The 19,365-nt window shown below is 39.5% G+C and overlaps 1 protein-coding gene across 1 annotated transcript in view; it reads right to left on the bottom strand.

Moving 5' to 3' along the window:
• Window positions 1-151: 151 nt before the first annotated feature.
• xpo7 (exportin 7) overlaps window positions 152-19,365 on the bottom strand; it is a 36,311-nt gene continuing 17,097 nt past the window's right edge. The window contains exons 8-28 of the mRNA XM_046861435.1: window positions 18,762-18,835; window positions 17,382-17,501; window positions 16,055-16,201; window positions 14,234-14,406; window positions 12,939-13,129; window positions 12,723-12,828; window positions 12,465-12,600; window positions 11,622-11,695; window positions 11,428-11,508; window positions 9,584-9,647; window positions 9,347-9,455; window positions 9,135-9,241; window positions 8,664-8,752; window positions 8,165-8,272; window positions 7,972-8,054; window positions 6,963-7,177; window positions 6,709-6,847; window positions 5,603-5,763; window positions 4,707-4,805; window positions 3,748-3,875; window positions 152-2,209 (exon numbers count right to left, since the gene is read on the bottom strand). Of these exons, the coding sequence (XP_046717391.1) occupies window positions 2,116-2,209; window positions 3,748-3,875; window positions 4,707-4,805; window positions 5,603-5,763; window positions 6,709-6,847; window positions 6,963-7,177; window positions 7,972-8,054; window positions 8,165-8,272; window positions 8,664-8,752; window positions 9,135-9,241; window positions 9,347-9,455; window positions 9,584-9,647; window positions 11,428-11,508; window positions 11,622-11,695; window positions 12,465-12,600; window positions 12,723-12,828; window positions 12,939-13,129; window positions 14,234-14,406; window positions 16,055-16,201; window positions 17,382-17,501; window positions 18,762-18,835 (2,498 nt within the window). The 3' untranslated portion in view covers window positions 152-2,115. The remainder of the gene's footprint in view (window positions 2,210-3,747; window positions 3,876-4,706; window positions 4,806-5,602; window positions 5,764-6,708; window positions 6,848-6,962; window positions 7,178-7,971; window positions 8,055-8,164; window positions 8,273-8,663; window positions 8,753-9,134; window positions 9,242-9,346; window positions 9,456-9,583; window positions 9,648-11,427; window positions 11,509-11,621; window positions 11,696-12,464; window positions 12,601-12,722; window positions 12,829-12,938; window positions 13,130-14,233; window positions 14,407-16,054; window positions 16,202-17,381; window positions 17,502-18,761; window positions 18,836-19,365) is intronic.

Here is a 19,365-nt window from a genome sequence, read left to right as displayed (position 1 = left end):
TCATCAAGCACATTGGTGTGATGATCAGGTTTCCACAAACACTATTTTCACCACAGTGTATGTAATCTGGTCAAACCAATTGGTGCCATTTTGAACCAGACTGTTCAAATGCACACAATCGCACACAGAAAAAATAAAAACTGCACGCAAGTACAAACCAATGACGTTTATTTGCAGTCACAATGCTTACACTATATGTAGCAGACATCCAAACAATTCAACCAGCTACCTTATCACTCAGAAAGACTCCACACACACACACACACACACACACACACACACACACACACACACACACACACACACACACACACACACACACGTCAGACACATTCAAACCAGGGAACCAAAAAAATTTAAAAAAAAAGGGAAAAAGAAGTAATTGTATGAGTGTTGAACATGGTTAAAGAGATGAGCTAGTTCTTCACAAACAGTTAGCAGCGGCATGTTGAGAAATAGCACAAGTCGCTAAAATATTCCATTCGGGTTCAGGTTTTTTTGGAAATCTACCATATTTTTGATGCACCTTTTTGTGGTTTAAAAAAATTGTAATTCTTCAGGGAAAGAAAAAAAAAAAAAAAAAAGAAGAGTTAGGGGGTGAGGGGCAAGCTAGAGACAAACTGGCAAAGTGTGAGATCAGCTCCTGCTTTAACGATGTTTAGTACCAAGGTTTTGTGTTTTAAGGTACGCAGTGGCAACCTGTAAGGGGGCACCAGACTGTGGTTAATAAAATAATCATAAAAAAAAAAAAAAAAAAATTAAGAAAAAAACAACAAACCAAAACATTAGTGAGATATGAAGTGTAGAATGATTTTGTCCCTCCACAATCGTCATTTTGCATTTTTCCAGTCTTCAAAAAATCTAGACAAAGAGTTGGTTGGCCAAATTCTCCCGTCTCGACCTCCCATTGGTGGATTTCCTGCTTCAGCTCTGGATGAACGGGAGAGCTCAGATGGAATTTCAATATTACAGCTTCCCTTTTTTCCGAGTGATGAAATCTTCAACAGGAGCAATAAATATTTCCAAAAGAATGCCAACATTTGATTGTCCATGCTCGAATTAATTTGTTCCTCGGACGTGATCTTCAACCCTGCTACCTGATGAGGACGCTGATGCCGGTGGGATTGAGGTCAAATATCAGCAAAGAAAAAGCTTTCGGGCCCGAACTTTGAAAGCAGACTCTAAATGAACAAACTGATTTGCCACGCCAGTGCCCCCTTGTGGCCATGAAGAGGCATTGCTGCACGTCAAACAAAATGCGTTAACAGTTTCTGGCGCTTTGTTTTGATTTTGGCCCTTTTTCAGGCTCGTTTTGAGGAAAATGTACATCCATAAAACCTTTAATTTCGCAATTCTCAAGACGAACACAGCAAATCTTTCAGTCACTTCGTCTCGACACACAGACAAGCCACACTTTCAGCACAGCTGCTCTAACTACACTGTAAAAAGATCCGGTTTTTACCCAATCACGCGGTTTTTTTGTTTGTTTGTTTTTTGTCATTTTTGTAAGCATTATAAACATCATCAAAAATCGTTATGACAAAAAAATTTACACTTTTTCTCCTCTTGCGTGTTTCTATACAAGGCAGGCAGAAACAGAGCAGCTCGCCCTTCCTTCCCCTCTCACTCACACACACACACACACACACACACACACACACACACACACACACACACACACACACACAGTGTCTCAGTCTCACACATTTCCCACCTTCCTTATCACCCCACAGAGCTGAAAAAAACTCACCACACACTCTAAACACATGAGCTGATGCCAATCTACAACTCCATATCATAGCATTTAATACACTACTTCCTCTGACACACACACACACACACACACACACACACACACACACACACACACACACACAAACCCTGTTCCGATCCCCACGCACGCACGCATGCACTCACGCACGCTCCACACCCCCAATACACACCGTTCCTCACTCATGGGTTCTGGAAACTGGCTTTAAAATATGTATATATTTATATGTGTATATATAAAAAGGGAGGAAGAAAGAGTGGAGTTTTTTGGGGGGGGTTGGGGGGGCTGTGGGCTCCAGAGACGAGGTCTAGTCGAGTGGGCAGGGCCTGCAGCCGAGTGGAATGTCAGCTCATCATGTCGTTGCTGTTGACACCGTACGTGGAATTCTTCATGGAGTCGTTCACTTCTCTCCTAAATACTGAAAGATTCTGCGTGAACCTGCGGCACAGAGCGAGAACGCAAAAAAAAAGAAAGTCAAAATTGTGGCAAAATTATTACTGTTGCAAAAAATTTATCAGATATATAACATTCAGCAGACGCCCTCATCCACATTAATCTTATTCATACAATTCAGGAGCTACGGGGTTAAGGGCCTTTCTCAGGGGCCCCAGGAGTGGCAGCTTGGTGTGGCTGGAATTCAACTCATGACCTTCAGATCCAAAGTCTAATACCTTAACCACTAAGCTACCAGCTCCCTCTTTTAACAAATATTTAATTTTTTAACAAAAAAAAAAAACCTATCGCTGCAATGATCACTAATAGTATAGTACTAATATTAACATCCATACCATCATATACCATTCAAACTAACTTATACAGCACTGGTCAAAAAACACAAGAATTGGACAGAAGAAGGTTTTGTGGACAGATGAGTCCAAATTGGACATTTTGTCTCTCAAACAGATGAACTTCTCTACGACGGAGAACAGGCGAGAAGATGTTAGCAGACTGCCTCACCCCCACAGTCAAACATGGAGGTGGAAGCTTAATGATTTGGAGTTGTTTTGGAACCTCCACCATTCCATACTTCACCACTACGCAGTTCCATTGGAAACGACTTCAGACAATGAGCCGAAACGTACGTCCAAGTTCTGTAAGCGTTATCCATGCTATCCATCATGAAAAACGCCCTGCGCAGTCACTGCACCTAAATCCTATTGCACTGCTCTGCGATGAACTGAAATCTCCAACTAGTGAAGAAGACCGTTGGAATGTTTTTTTTCCAAGAGACCGGGCAACGTATTTCACCTGAATGTTTGGAGAGATGAACTGTCCAGATGCTGAGTGTGTGTAAAGCTAAGGGATTTTTCACTGAACATAAAATAGAACATCTGTCCATTTATATACTTGTTTGGTCAAAGTAAATATTTATGCCATTACATTACCATAGGTTGTAGCATATAAACAAAAGGAACATCGACCACTGTCTCAAAAACTATAAAAGACTTTTCAAATGTTTACAGGCAGTTTATGTTTCTACACTACACTGCCAAAAGTATTGGATCACCAGGTCATAATTACCTCCACTCTTCTGGGAATATGTTCCACTAGATTTTTGAGTGTGTTATGGATGTGTGTGTTCATCAGGCACAAGGGTGTTATGAAAGGCAGGTACTGATGTAGGTGAGGAGACCTGGGGTGCAGTCAGCGTTCACATTCATCCCAAAGGTGTTCAGTAGGGATGAGATCAGAGCTCTATAGCAGACTCAAGATCTTCCTCCAAAAAGCATGTAAACCAGATCTTCAAGGAGCTCACTTAGTGCACAGGGGCATCGCCATGCTGGAGCAGGTTTTGGGTTTCCAAGTTCAAGTGAACGCAAACTTTTATTACAGTGCATCTAAAGACGTCCTGTACAATTGAGTGCCTCCAGATTTGTGGAACAGTTTGGAAAAGAACCACATACAGCAGGAAAGATCAGGTGTCCCAATACTTTTGGAAATAGTGTATATATCTATGTAAGTACTGTAAGTCTCACCTGTCACGGTTTTTAGTAAGTAAGTTGCGTTCGATTCCCTCCATTAGATTTTCGAAGCATAAGTGCATGGCCTGCTGTTTCTCCGGCGGCTGACTGTTTACAATGCTGTTTCTTAAATCTGCAAAATACTGCACACACACACACACACACACACACTTAGAATAGAATGCATCATCATGTTTTATTATGGCATTATTTCTCCAAGGAGATATGAAAAAAATCTGTTATGTCAAAAGCACTGCAGTTTAATAAAATTACAGTTTAAAAAAATAATACTGACCTAAAATCAAATTTATTACAGCTCACAATTATAAAATAAATAAATAAATAAGAGACATTCAGTGGAAAAAAAAGGTTTGAAAATAAGAAAAATGCTGCAATAAATCGATCCACTCGATTTGAACTCGGATCACGAAACGTTTGAACAGCAAAAAAGGAAGATTAATTCTGCAAAATGTTAAGTAGATCTTGTTCTTATTGTAAGTGGACATTATAGCTGCAGGTTAGATTTGTATAAAAAATATATATATAAAATACAACTTTTTTTTAGTTAACAAAAATTTTTTTTTAATGCTAGTTTTCAATTCTGAAACCCTGCTGCCCGTTCAGTGTGAGGGTTCTGTTATTGGGTAAAAAGTGTTAACACATTAATAGATTATAAGATGAAATCTGAAACCGTTATACCAGTCACTCATACGGTGCTATACAGCGTACATACAAATAATAGCACCAGAACGAGAGAGTCAATAAGAAACCTGTTCTTTCTTGATTACAGTTGAACCCAAAAGTTTGCCACCATATTAATAAAATGCACGGTTTTTATTTAACCCTGTAAGTTGAAAGTTTACATATTAACAGGGTCTATATGTTGAATAGACTGATATATACACACTTGTAAAATTGCTTGTAAATGCAAAAAAAAAAAAAAAAAAACCATTAATAAATCAGGTTGTTCTCACCTTCTCGTTCAGTAAGATGAGGCCGAGTAGAGGCCGAGACATGGACCACTGATTCCTGCAGTCTTCAAATATGATGATATTCAGTACAGTGGAGAGCATCTACAGAGGGCAGCGAGAGAAAGAAATATTCAAAAAGAGGCATTTCAGGCAAACTGCTTAAGTTTGTTCACATATACATATATATATACACACACACACACACACATTATATATATATATATATATATATATATATATATATACATATATACACACACAACCAAATCTAATCGTTCTAGTTAGTCATTTTTATGCCAGGAATCCCCTAATAATATATTTAAAATAAAAAACAGCTATTTTAGATGTTTGAACTTGCTTTGATCATGAGTGGATCAAATTCAAAACCCAAATCTACTTATCAAAATATTCCAGTTAAATCCTACATTCAATCATCGGCACTTTACATATCAAGAATAAACAGACTGATGGTCCAATGGCAAAAAAAAAAAAAAATATTACAGGGAATGATTTCAAAATAGACCTTGAGATCCTGATGAAAAGTTATGAAAGAAAAAACGATGAGATATTTAACCTTGCTGTGACCCTGAAATTCTTTTATTTTTTTGAAGAAAATGATTCAAATCGACTATTGTTTCTGGAAAACCCCTCACTCCCGACTCCACAGAGATGTAACAGCTGCTGCTCAGCCAGCCATACCTTCACCTTAGTGAAACACATGGGGAATGTTCCTGAAATATCCCTGTGCGATGATGATTACACTACGCTGCATTAACGACCACTGTCCCAACGACCACTGTCCCATGTCTAGGACTATTGAGTGGGTCGAGCAACTGAGTCAAGAAATAATAAAAGGAGCCGTTCATTTTAATAAGCAGGAGAACCTGCAGCGCACAGACCTGTTGGATCATCTCTGGGTGCTGCTGCATGATGTGGAAGAAGCGGTCGCTCTCCTGAGCCATCGGAGCTGCTCTCTTTTTGGTGCTGCGCGACAGCTGCTTGAACAAATACGTCACTATGTGATCGAGGCTCGAACAGCAGCCTGTGCACACCATCGTATCTGCAGAGTAAAAGAAAGAAAAGGTTTAAAGTATGATGAAGTTATGAAGTTTAAATGATGCGGAGATGATTGATCCAGATCAGCGGTCGACTGATTTGGGTTTTATCTCTGGCTGATGACAATATTTAGAAATCAGTGCAGCCGATGGCCGACATATGATGCAGTTTTTTTGCCCGCTTTTCTTTTTCCCCCCCTTTATCTCAATAAATCTACCAGTTAATTAAAAAGAAGTGATACAGAAAATTGCTTAAACATTTATTGAACACAAGCCTTTTCCAATCTTGTTAGCGAGTTTGTTATGAGAAATGTTATTCTCATTCTCTCTCCAAATGTGGCATTATATTTAACCAATGAAATCTCTATATTCTTGCTACTTGTCTTTGCAACTTGGCAGACGTGATTGAAAAAAGCTACACGTATCCATTAGCAGTGATTGTGACGGGTGTAAACTCCGCTTGCTTGGTATATTCAGAGTTCTGGCTCTTCCGGATTCCTCGTTTCGGATGCTGAATACAGACTACTGCCACCTGCTGGTATGGGAGAGCTACGTTCTCATACGCAGGCGCACTAACCGTACCGCCTAATGAATTTGCAGCGCGGACGTCTGATGCCGATTAATTAAAAAAACGACAGCGATCGGATCAATCGCTCGACATCTAGTCTCTGATGTCAGCACTTCTGTAACAGAACCTGCAGAATTTTGAGGTAAAAAAAATACAGAAGCTGGTGAGGAGAGGCCTAAAGAACAGAGACAACATCTCACAGACATCCCACAAAACTATCATGATATGCTTTCCACTGATAAATTGAAAAGCTGACATTGAAAATCAACACACACACACACACACACACACAAAACTTGGAAATGTTAATTAGTTTACAATGCATGTACATACAACTGAAGAAAAAAAACTAAACAAAGGTGCAGAATGTTGTTCGTCTCACCAAGAGCTGTAAGTCCTTCTGAAATGGATGACAGAATGTACAGGACAACGTGAGGTTCGAGGCTGGCGATAAAGTTCATATGATCTTGCGTCAGCACCTCCAGAAGAGAGTAATAGGACTGACTGAGCTTTGGATAGTCCTGCAAAAAAATACAAATAAATAAGAAAATATATAATTTACTCTTTACCGTATAAAAGCTATAATAAGTTCATTATAATAGTTAATTTGCCAGGCATGGCATTGGTGGTTCTCACCAGAAGGTCGCTGTGTGGGATGGAGAGCAGCAGTTTAATGAAGGTTTGGAGTGCGTTGTCGAGTGCATCGTCGCCGTACAGACGGAAGACCCCGAAGTTGACGTAGTTTCCGCTGAGCACGGCTTTCAGCATGGAGAAACAGATGGAAATTCCCTTCAGCTTCAGAGCGTACACCTGTTCCTTCGGCACTTCACCCAGCGTCAGGATGCGGTTCCCTACACACGAGGAAAGAGAAGAACCGTTTAGGTTTCATTATTTGCTACATTTTTATTCCGTGAATATTATTGAATCATTTTATTTATATTTATCCATCCATCTATCTTTTCCTAAACCATTCCCATTCCCCTGACCTCCACCTATCAACTATCCATTCCATTTCACTCCACATCATTTAATCAATCTATCCATCCATCCATCTTATCCATTCACACAGCTACAAATTCATTTGAATATCATCTGTTAATTCTTCCGTCCATTCCTCTCAACATTCCCCGCTCATCCAAACTCACCGTACTCGATCATCCTCAAATCCATCCATCTATCCATCTCACTTCCAAATTATCCAATCACCTCTCAATCCATTTATTCCACACATCTAGGAGATCCATTCATCCATCAGTCATGTCCTAAACCAAATATCCCCCATCAACATTCAAACTATTGCTCTCTCGTGTTTCCCCGCCATCCCACTCATCTAAGCATAGATCTTTCCATCCCATCTCATTTGATCCCCATCCATCCGTCTAATTCACTTTATTTACCCATCCATCACTCTCACCTGTCCATCCAACTATCCATCCATCTACTCATCTCCCTATCTCCCCGTCTCTCTATCCATCCATCCAGCCATCCATTATCGTATCAATTCAAGCAGCTACCAATGATTTCATCTTTGTAGAATTAATTCGTCACAGTTCCCATCCCACCCACAGATGAGTATCATCTGTTTATCCTTTTTCATCCGTTTTTCTATCAGCGCTCTCCAAATGCTCCGCTCATCCAAACTCACCGTACGTCGTGATCATCTTGCTCGTTTCTCTGAACAGCAGAATTCCGTTGGGCGAGGACACGTCAAACTGTAACCTCTGAGACCTGGGAAAAAAAAACGAGGAATTATTGCTTATACAAAAAGCACATCATATACACGCAGGTCAGAAAAGAGGAATACGAGAGGCAGACGTCACTCTGAGACACGGCGTTACCTGTTGTGTACGAGCTCAGCCATGAGTTTGAGAACAGGTGTTGTGCAGGCTGGAACGTGGTACCACAGCTCTATAGCTCGCTGGAGGATCGGGATGTACGAGGGGTAGCTGGTCCAGGTCAGTTAAGGACACAAAAACAGCACAGTACAGAAATCCCCCGTTTATAATGAATAAAAAAAACACGATAAACGGACGCCACCCCAAAAATGTTATGTATACAGTACTGTATTAACATTTCACTTAATTTTCGAATTAATAAATATCTTTTTATTAATAAGTTTTCTGCTCTATCGTGCTATCCGCGAAAAGACCGGGAAAAAATAAATAAATAAAAATCAGCCAAACAAATTAGTTACGAGGCAAATGCAATTCTGCGATAAACCGGGGGCGCCAGATTCAAACCGCTAAAGCTGTTTTGCTGTTTTTGGAATTCTTTTAATTACGGTGCCAAAAAAAAAAAAAAAAACCCAGGGGTAAAAGATTCAGCCCAAAAAGATACATCCAGTCAAAGAGCATCATAAAGCTGGTTTTGGCATTAAAGGCAAAGGCGATACCCCTCAGATCCCTCACCAAACCCACCAACGTCCTCTGGAAGAGTAAAAACAAGATTTTACAAACCTTTTTATAGATTTTATAACATTCACTATAATCATTAATGGGTAAAAGTCCACCGTGTTTAATGCTTTAATTTATTGGTACCAAGGCTTTAATGCAAACATAAAGTGGATATGTGTAATGTTTAAAAGTTAGTGTACTGGTGTCCATTGCCTATCGTCAACTAGGATCATGTGTGTGCGTGTTGAAATTTTCTCAGTTGAAATTTTCATTAGAAATGAAGGGCAAGGTGGAAAGCCATTGGTAAAACAATTCCACTTAATTTAAAGCCACGGTATACAGAATTAAAGAAAGGAAAAATCCCTCTTTGGAGGTTTCCCTGTAATACTGGTGTGTGTGCATGACTCCAGCTCACCTTGGCTTCCTGCTCGTTGAAGGTGTTCGTGCTGAACATCTGAGCGACGGTTTCAAACGCACCAGTCAGAGGAAGCATAAACTGCTCGAACTGGTCCTCATCCTCACCTATGCATACATGCACACCAAACAGAGATACATAAGTCAATATGTATTTAGTATTAGTTGACTTTTTTTTTTTTAAACACACAACTGATACATGGACAAACATACCCAGGTCGACCATGAGCAGACGTCCTAACGCGGTGTAAAACGTGGTCCTGCATCTCATATCGCTCAGATTGGACTGATTGTTCACACCCAGGAAGGAGAAGTGTTCACTCTGTCCAAAAAAGAAACACACACGAGAATCTCTCCTTCAAATACATATCAAACACACATACTGCTTACTACAGAACACTTGCTTTCCTGTGTACAGTTTAAAAGTGTGCGTGGAAGAGGAGGACGTACTGTGTGGTTGTTGAGCATGAACTGGACGGCGCTGAGCTTCACCAGTTTTCTCACACTGCTGTATGTGCACTCCAGAGGTTAAAGAAACTCTTAATGCAAGAAGACTGCGACATTTTATTTAGATGCAGGCAAACGGATACGCACTCCAGTTCAGCCTGATTCACAAGGACTTGTAGGGTGGACGCTCAGCATGCACTTTAACGACAAATGTTTTATCCTGACACATGACTTTCAGCTAAATGTGGTTCTTCCCCAAACTGCTACCACAAACTTAGAGGGACGTAATTGTATAGAATGTCTATAGATGCGGTTGAATTTGAATATTTCCTCCATTGAACAAGAGAACCCAAATCTGTTCCAGCATGACGGTTTTCATGGGTTGGAGCAGAAGATCTTGAGCGGCCTGCTAAAGAGCTCGAACTCTACTAGATCAGAAACGATTCCTTAAGTAACTCAAGTAATTCGGATACAAAAAAATTCGTCGAGGCAAATAATTTGCTTTTAACTGAACACGGACCACTGTGTTTCCACACAGACCATTATTACGGACACACCACCCACTGAACTCTGGAGCACTTTGTTCAGGTAAATACAGAAAATGCTGCAGAAAAAAGAAATGGAAGGACGGAGACAAAACAGCGAAAGGCCAGAAGAAGATTCATATGGAAGCCCATTTCAGTCACATAAAAGAAAATTTGCCAAATTTTTGCAATTCCGACTTCATTTCTCGCAATCGGGCAACGTCACCCACTCTGTAGCGCCGGAAAGCTTTACGCATTGAAAATTTGATTGGTTACAATTAATAGAATCCTATGGTGTCAAACTTAGTCTAAGTAGATGAAGACAGATGAGGCAGAGAAGCCTCCTTCATACGCAAACAGCTTCAAACTTCAACCTGACAACATGGTCACTGTTGGATGCACCAGAAACGTAGGACGTTTACGAGAAAGTTGAAATTGCGAGAAAAGATGTTGGAATTACAAGAAATAAACTGGGAATTGTGAGAGAGGAAAAAAAGGTTGAAATTAATTTGAACTTTTTTTATGTTGCGGAAATGGACTTCCATAGGATTCAGGTCATTTTTTTTTTAAGGGTAATCTAAAATGTATTTGTATCTAGGATTTTTTAATTTATATATTTGCATTTTGATGTAAAATGGCAATTAAATGCACTATATGGGTTTAGTTTTCACAGATATTCTTGTATGCAATTTCAGCAATACAAATGTAAATCTTTCTAAAAAGGAAACAATTTACTTGTTCGTTTTAAGAGACACGTCTTATTTTCTCTTGTATATTTTAGTATTGCTCTTTAATAAGATCCGATTCTTATCCGAATACTCGAGTATTAAAATCTGTTAGCTACAGCCCTAAAACCCTACTGAACACATTTGGGATGAATTGGAACGCTGGTGCAGTCAGCCAGAGGCCTCCTCGCGTTCTTTACATCAGTACCCGAGACCTTACGAACACTTCAATACCAACAAATCTCCTCAAAATTCCTAGAAGAATGGAGGTTACAATAACAGCAAATGGGAACTAAAAGATTTTCTTTGGTCTCCAGTATAAATGCTTTGAAGTGTTTGACACAAAGAGAGACATAAATTTACTTTTCCTGAGAGAACTACTGTCATAGCAGCTGTAACCATTAGTGCTATTGCATTTTAATTTCTCAGGCATTCCACAACATTAAATGCAAAGAAAATGTAATCAAATATGAGCCGTCTAATATTGTAATCAATAAACAATTATAATAAATGGCAAATTTGTTGTGGTACAAAAAAAAAAAAAAAAATGCGAATGTAGTAAAATAACTGAACGAGGAAGTGTGCACAGGAAGGATATCCGATGGAGAGATCGTTGAGAAGCTGAAGTGTTTTGGATGTGATTGGTTCGCACTGTCCCCAGTACTTCAGATTAGTGATTCTAAAACACAAACACATTGAAGTAGAAATGTAACTTTATGCTAGTAGCAGTGTGTGTCATGAGGTTTGCCAGTTATTCAGTAATAACAGTCACGTGATCGTTGTGCATCTTACATTTTGCCGATGAACACACTGAGCACCATCGTCTCATCGTTGAGTCCCAGCACCTCTGAAAGCCGCCGGTACAGCTAAGAAAACCACACACAGACGAGCGAGCGTTAGTTCATGAAACTGAATGCTTCCTTTAGCTACTATCACTCTAGCAAATGATTTAAACAAATATTTATTCTTTAAGATCTGGATGGATTTTCAAAACAACACTAAACAATGAAATTAATTAGTGTCCCTTGCCTTATTTCCATATTTATTGGAGTTAATGAACCACTAGGAGAGGGGAAAATATATTTAATGTGGTGGAACCCCGTTAATTTCTATCGCAATTAAACATCACTACTGTGAGATGTAAATGTCAGCAGGGTTTCCCTTACAACCCTAATAGCAGCACATTGGGAATTGTTGTACTCCTTCTATAAAAATGCATTTTGCTATGTTAGCAACAGTTACACATGGGAAGATGATGTATTTCTAAACAGAAGATTGTGAGCTCGAATCCCAGCAACACCAAGTTGCCACTTGGGGCCCTTGAGAAGAGCCCATAACCATCAACTGCTCAGATGTATGAATGTGATCACTGTAATGTAAATGTTTATATTTATTAAAGCGCATGACATGATCTATAAAAATGTTCAATTTGGCAGAACAGCTGCAAAACACTGAAACTAAAGACTTCTTTAACTGTTCCTGTAAACAGAAAAACGAGAGTCAGACCGAGGCCCCAGACCGAGGCCCCAGACCGAGGCCCCAGACCGAGGCCCCAGACCGAGGCCCCAGACTGAGACTGATATGAACTGGGTAAAGGCATGTCGTATAAATACTATTGGGCTTAGTTGTAATCACCTTCGAGGATTTTTGCACCTGGTCTCCAATGTAGATTTTCCGGAATTGTTCAAAAAAGCTGAGCATGGCAAGCTCCAGTTTCTCGTTCCCGGCCTGTGCCAACCGTGAATCTGTCAGGTTCATCAACTGCAAAACTCTACAATAAAACACAAAATCAGAGGGAGCAGGTAATTCGAACATTACCTATTCTTTTAACCAATCACAGCCACTGAACATGTATAACGTAGCAATAAAAACAAACAAAAAAACAAAGCTCACCGGCACACAAGCTCTCCGTCCATGGCGTCCTGCTCGTCTGTACTGGCGAAGGAAACCCTGCCCCCGATAACGGCCCCGATGATGTACACCAACCACGTCAAACGCCCTACAAACACAACAACAGCTTTCTTCCAGACTACTACTACTAATATAATAAGATTCCCGTCCGAGTCAGGAGGTGTATGAAGGTGTACGAGGGGCGTAATCAGGTCTCACCCTCCTGCACGGCAGCGTCCATAGTGCTGGAGTTTGATTGGAGCAGCTCTTGGTAGGATTGAGCCGATTGGTCAAACAGCTGGACGAGCAAGGCGCACGTTTTCTCGTACTCGCAGCGGCCGATGGTGGAGAGCTGGTCCAGCTGCTGCTGCACTAACCCGGTGTCGTCTAGAGGGTCCTCCATCCCATCCCTCAACACACACAAACACACAAATACTTAACTACGCAAAAAAGGGACCATATGAACATGAACCCCAACATTCCAATCCTTTTACAATGTACACATAACCATTTATTCAGTGCGGATACATCAATTGTGATCAATTGTGTAGAAAGTTTCATCTTCCATAGAAGCATTTCTTTAGATATCTTCACAACTATTGACCTCCACCTTGAATCTGAAGGTCATAATTTCAAAACCCAGTCACACCAAGCTACCACTTCTGGGGCCCCTGAGCAAGGCCCTTAAGTCCATAGCTGTTTAGTCGCAAGAATGAGATAAAGGTCGCACTGGATAAGAGCGTCGCCTAAATGGCGTAAATGTTATTCCGTCTTTATTTCTAGCAATCCCGACTTTATTTCTCGTAATTCAGACTTCCTTTCTCGTAAACAGCCAACATTTTTGGTGCATCCATCGGTAACCATGTTGTCAGCATGAAGTTTGAAGCTGTTGGTGTATTAAGGCTCCTCTGCTTCACCTGTCTTGTCCAGAGCTATTGATTGTAGCTCATTTCATTTTAAAAGTGTAAAACTTTCTGGCAAACAGAGGGTGTGACAGCCCGATTGGCAAAAAAAATAAATAAATAAAAATAAATAAAAAAAGTCGGAATTGAGAAAAATAAAGTTGGAATTGCAAGGAATAAAGTAACCTATTTTTATGTTGGGGGAAACAGGTTTCCATAGATAGTGATTACCTGTACAGAGCAATCCAGAGTTTAGCGGGTGGTGTGTCAATAATAATGGTCCGTGGGGAAACAGCAATTAATTTTTTGTTGCATTTTTGAATTACTCGAGGAATCGTTTCAGCCCTACTTTTTAGTGTCTGTACTGCCACTGCAGCCTGGTAGGTAGACGATGTCCTAAATTCCAAATCATTCAGCAGCCTAATTTATTTTTGCATATTTCTGGGATAATGTAATGTGCCCGATGGGTGTAGCTGGGTTTGGCTTGTGTAAGGGATTGTACAAACACTGTTGTGAAATTTACTTTACTGTGTAATGTTTATTGAGATTTCCTGTGATTTCTTTATAATATCTCACCTTCAAAATAAAAACAAATTTTTAGCGTGTTTTTACCTCAGGATGATGTGCACAGACTCCAGACGAGACGTAATGTAAGCTTTGGTCACTTCGGGTGTGAAAGTCTCCAGCATGTGAGGCTCTGTGGCTTTAACGTAGGGCACGGACGCGGCTAAACGCTGCCACAGACTCAACAGGTAGTGAACGCTGTTGGGTGCAAACTCCCAGTGCTACACATGGAAACGCACAGAAAAACATAGTAATAAATAAAAACAAACAAATAAATAAATGAACCAGTACATTCTCGAACATAGGGCATTGATGATACCACGATGAGAGAGAAACATATCTAAACTTCCATATTTGAACTTGTAATTTCAGAACGATCGTATCAGGATGGGTGCCCAATTCTAGGAATATCAATAAAAAGATTTATGTAATATGATAATGATATTCAGGGTAATAGGATGATTTCAATCTTGTAAAAAATTAATCAAATGAAATAAATTAAAAACATTTGTTTTGAAAAAAAATTTCCTTCAAAACAGCTGAATTAATTGTAAGTTTATTAATTAAACCTGCAAAAAGGTATAATTATTTTCCCTATTATAGATATATGTGTAAATATATCAGTTTCAAATAAATTTTTTAAACCATTTCTTTTTCTAGATATGAAATTCAGCCTTCAAATGTTTTTCCAGATCGTTTTCTTGCTGAAAGTTTAGATCATGAATGAGTAAAAAATAAATACCTTTGATCATAACTATAGAGACTCTCCCCACCTTACGAACCGTTTGTACAATGAATTTGTTCGTAAGTTGTTACCGTGTTCGTTATTGACTACGCATATCTCCTAATGATGTAAGAGCTTTAAATACTATCAAATAAACAATCAAAATCAAAATATTGTATACATTATTTTGTATTAAGTTTTATATATATATATATATATATATATATATATATATATATATATATATATATATATATATATAAAAAAAATTAACAAAAAAATCTATTCATTGGCCCGAGTCCAGCATGACTAGTCGCTCGCGCTGGCTCTCCTCCGTTTAGAATTTTTCGCCTCCGAAGAAATTTTACTTTGAGGACAGGTTTGTTCATATCCACGAAAGTTCGTAAAGTAAATGTTCGTAACGTAAGGAGGGTCTGTACAATAATTCTGAGAAACAGAACAGCACAAATCTGAAGACATTACTACAACACAAGTTCGGAAAAGCAATATTCAGGTAACAATAACTGCCAATGAGGGATGTATTAGCTCAGTAGTTAAGACATTGGACTTCTGTCTGGAAGGTTTTAAGTTCAAATCCCAACATTAGCAAGCTGCCACTGCTCCCTTTGAGCAAGGCCCTTAACCCTCAGCTGCTCAGTTTTATGATTGAGATCATTGTAAACCGCTCTGGATAGGGGCGTCTAAAAAAAATGCCGTTACTGCTGCATTAAAAATAATGATTTGAAAAATAAAAGGATTTTTACAATTTGTTTTTAACCATTAACAAAAACCCTGAAAACATTTTTAAAGTTCTAACAGGATTTGCACATTTGATTTATTACCTATTTTGTTCATTTTGAAAAATGTACTAGAACGGAGTAGTGTTGGTGAGTTTGTTACCACCGATGGCTAATAAAGTTCAAATATAAAACCCCATTGAAGTAATGCTGGTTATAGTTTTACATTAAAAAATTTACACAAGTGTTTTTTAAAAAAAATAAATAAATAAATAAAAAATTTAATTTTAATAAAAAAACTGGAACAATCACCATCCACCCATTTTTGACTCGACATATTGTATGTGTGGTTTTAGACAGCCTCGGTGTGTGCGTGCGTGCGTGCGTGTGTGCGTGTGTGTTTCTCACCTGTAGGCTGGTGACGGTGAAGTTGGCGATGAGCCTTATAACCTCTGGATAATTCTCCACTTTCACCAACTCACCCAGCTGATAGTTGCTCTTCAGTCGTGCCAGCAATCGGCAAAACTCGTGGTAATTATTTGGGTCCGATAAACTCTACCACCACACACACACACACACACACACACACACACACACACACACACACACACACACACACACACACACACACACACACGTGAAATGTATAATGAATAAAAAAAAAGTGTTTCTTAAACATTATAATGACTTATCTGTAATTTACCACTAATTATAAACAATATACACACAATATAATCAAAAGTATTGGGACATGACATTTCCAGCTAGATGTGGTTCTTCCCCGAACTGTTCCCACAAACCTGGAGGCCCATAATTGTATAGGATGTCTTTGGGTTCAGTGCCACTCAAGTTTTTCCCAAACCTGTTCCAGCATGACACTGCTCGTGTGCACAAAGTTGGCTTCATGAAGATATGCTTTACATAGGAGGGAGTGGAAGATCTCCTGCTATAGAGCATTGACCTCAACCCTATCGAACAACTTTGGGATGAACTTTTCATGTTGACTGCATCCAGGGCCTCCTCCTCACCTCACCTACACACCAGTACCTGACTTGACTAAACACCCTTGTGGCTAAATGAATCTCCACAAGCACACTCCAAAATCTATACATCTTACCAGAAGAGTGGAGCTTAATATAACAGCAAATAGGGAGTAAATGAACAGGATGTTCAAAAACCACACAAGAATCTTATAGCCACAAAGTTTAGCCGTACAGTGTAGGTGTGATAAAAAAATAATTGAGAAATCTAGTATGCGGATCAGATGTTGAGGTTTTCATTGGAAGTGACGACGATGGACAGGATTAGAAACAGAGGGACAGCGCATGTAGGACTTTTGGAGACAAGGTGACGAAGGCCCAATTGAGATGGTTTGGACATGTGCAGAGGAGGGACATGGGGTATATTTTGGGAGGAGAATCCTGAGGATGGAGGTACCAGGAAGGAGGAAAAGAGGAAGGCCAAGGAGGAGGTTTATGGATGTGGTGAGAGAAGACATGCAGGTAGTTGGTTTGAAAGAGGCAGATGTAGAGTACAGGGGGGTATGGAGACGGATGATCCGCTGTGGCGACCCCTAATGGGAGAAGCCGAAAGAAGAAGAAGAAGATACAGCTATATTCTGAAAAAAGGGCATGGCATTATGCAACACTCCAATATTACAGTCATAGTAATAATCACTGGAAAATGCGCACACACACACACACACACACACACACACACACACACTCTTACACACCTGTGGGTTCTCCAATATTCTCTTAACGCCATCAACAAGATGGGAGAGGAACTTTGCTCGCTCAGCGTTGTTGAACAGCGAACGCCGCACCGATGCGATCTGGACTAAACATGATAAAACCTGAAAGACAAAGAGAGTTTGTTCAGGACAGTGGGGTTCATGTTATCGACTGTGCCGGGTTTGGTGTCGAGAAGTCGTTTTGTAATAAAGACAACGCATTGTTTAATTTGACGCAGAATGGTGAGGAAAACCAAAAACATTCAGCAGTTCTGCAGGCAGGAGAGCTTTTTTGTAAAATAAGTCTGAGGCAGGACTGGTTTAAGCAGACCAGAAACCTACACAACTAAAAACAATCATTCTTTACAAATGTGGTGCGCAGAAAAGTCAACACCACGCCAAACTTGACTATATCTACGAATTCTATTAGTCAGAAACAGAAATCGGTTGCAATGGGTTTACTGGTTTTACTGGGAATTGTATGGTGTTCATGGAAACTCTAATGGTTCCCCATAATTTGTTGCCTTCTATTGGTGGCATGTTCAGTGGATACTATTTAGGGCCAACAGAACAACTTTGGCTGACTTGTAGACCACATGTATAGTGAAGACCAGTAGAGACCATTAGGACTAGATGTCAACCGATTTAAATTTTTTTGCCGATTAAGCAGCACCGATACTTAATTGCTGGAACTATAATAAAAAAATATCCATACAGATAGTTTTTCCAGGTTGCGTTACAGTAAGAGAGCGGCCTCTAAAGGCAAATCGCTGACACCACGTGCTGTTTTTTTGATGTGTCATTTTGGCTGTAACTGTTCTTATTTATTTGGAGTGTTACTTTTTGTTTCGGTTTTAATGCATGTCTTTTATTTATCTCTATATTTATTAATTTAATGAATACATTCAAATTTATTTAATTAAGCACATGTTCATGATTCCGTAGCTTTTTAATTGTTTTTAAATAAAGTAGGATAAATTATATGTTACTCTAATATTGCAAAGCATGAATGCAAAGGAATGCAACAAAAGCAGACGCCACAGATCAACAAATCAACACGAAACCAGTGCCCCCTACTGCCAGGTATGAGTTAGGTACACTAGCAAAGGCCAACACATATGTTAAAAACTTAGCTGCACCAATAGCCCCATATCAGCCCCATATGGTGAAGCGTACTGAGAACGCTCCACCACCCAAACGATATCGAATCAGCGGTAGAACTGTTTTTTATTCTCCCTGATAAAAAGGGAAAAATGTGAGAAACTCTGCATAGCAACAGACGAGCTTTAGTCAGTAACTGCAGCATAGAGGTACGTCTGTAACCTGATCAATAATAGATGCGAGAGCTGAAACGGGTTGCTGTGTGTTCTGTCTTGCACTTACCAGGGGAGAAAGGGATGGAGGGATGGAATGGTACAGATCGAAAAACAGCTGCAGTGTCGACGAGTCCAGAAAGGCTGCAGGAAAAGAAACACAAAACTTTTTTTATATATACACAATTTCTTTTTGTTCGCATACACAATATGACTGCGCAACTGGCATTGGCACTTTGAATCAGAACCCCAGACCCCGAAAAAGCGCTTTATTAATGCATTATCATATGCAGTATGAAGTATGAAGTAGCATATTAAACTCTACTCTGTGACGTGGGTTTTCATACAACAGCACATTTTAGTCATCTCACAACACATACTATTGTATTACAGCAATTAAAGAATCATCCTTCAAACAAACAAACAAACAAAAAAAACTCACCCCATAAAACAGTGGTGTAACTCAGCGGTCCCTAACCTTTTTTGCGCCGCGGACCGGTTTAATGTCAGACAATATTTTCACGGACCGGCCTTTAAGGTGTGGTGGATAAATACAACAAAATAAAATGATACGAGCGGCATAGAAACTGGTATTTTCTAAATATAATAATAAACGTGAATCCACTGTGTTGTTTTTTTGTTGACGCTGAAACTATGGGAACCGAACGACACGC

Source organism: Silurus meridionalis, chromosome 11 (assembly GCF_014805685.1).
Source record: "Silurus meridionalis isolate SWU-2019-XX chromosome 11, ASM1480568v1, whole genome shotgun sequence".
Classification (NCBI taxonomy): Eukaryota; Metazoa; Chordata; class Actinopteri; order Siluriformes; family Siluridae; genus Silurus; species Silurus meridionalis.
This window is presented reverse-complemented; position numbering and strand designations above follow the sequence as displayed.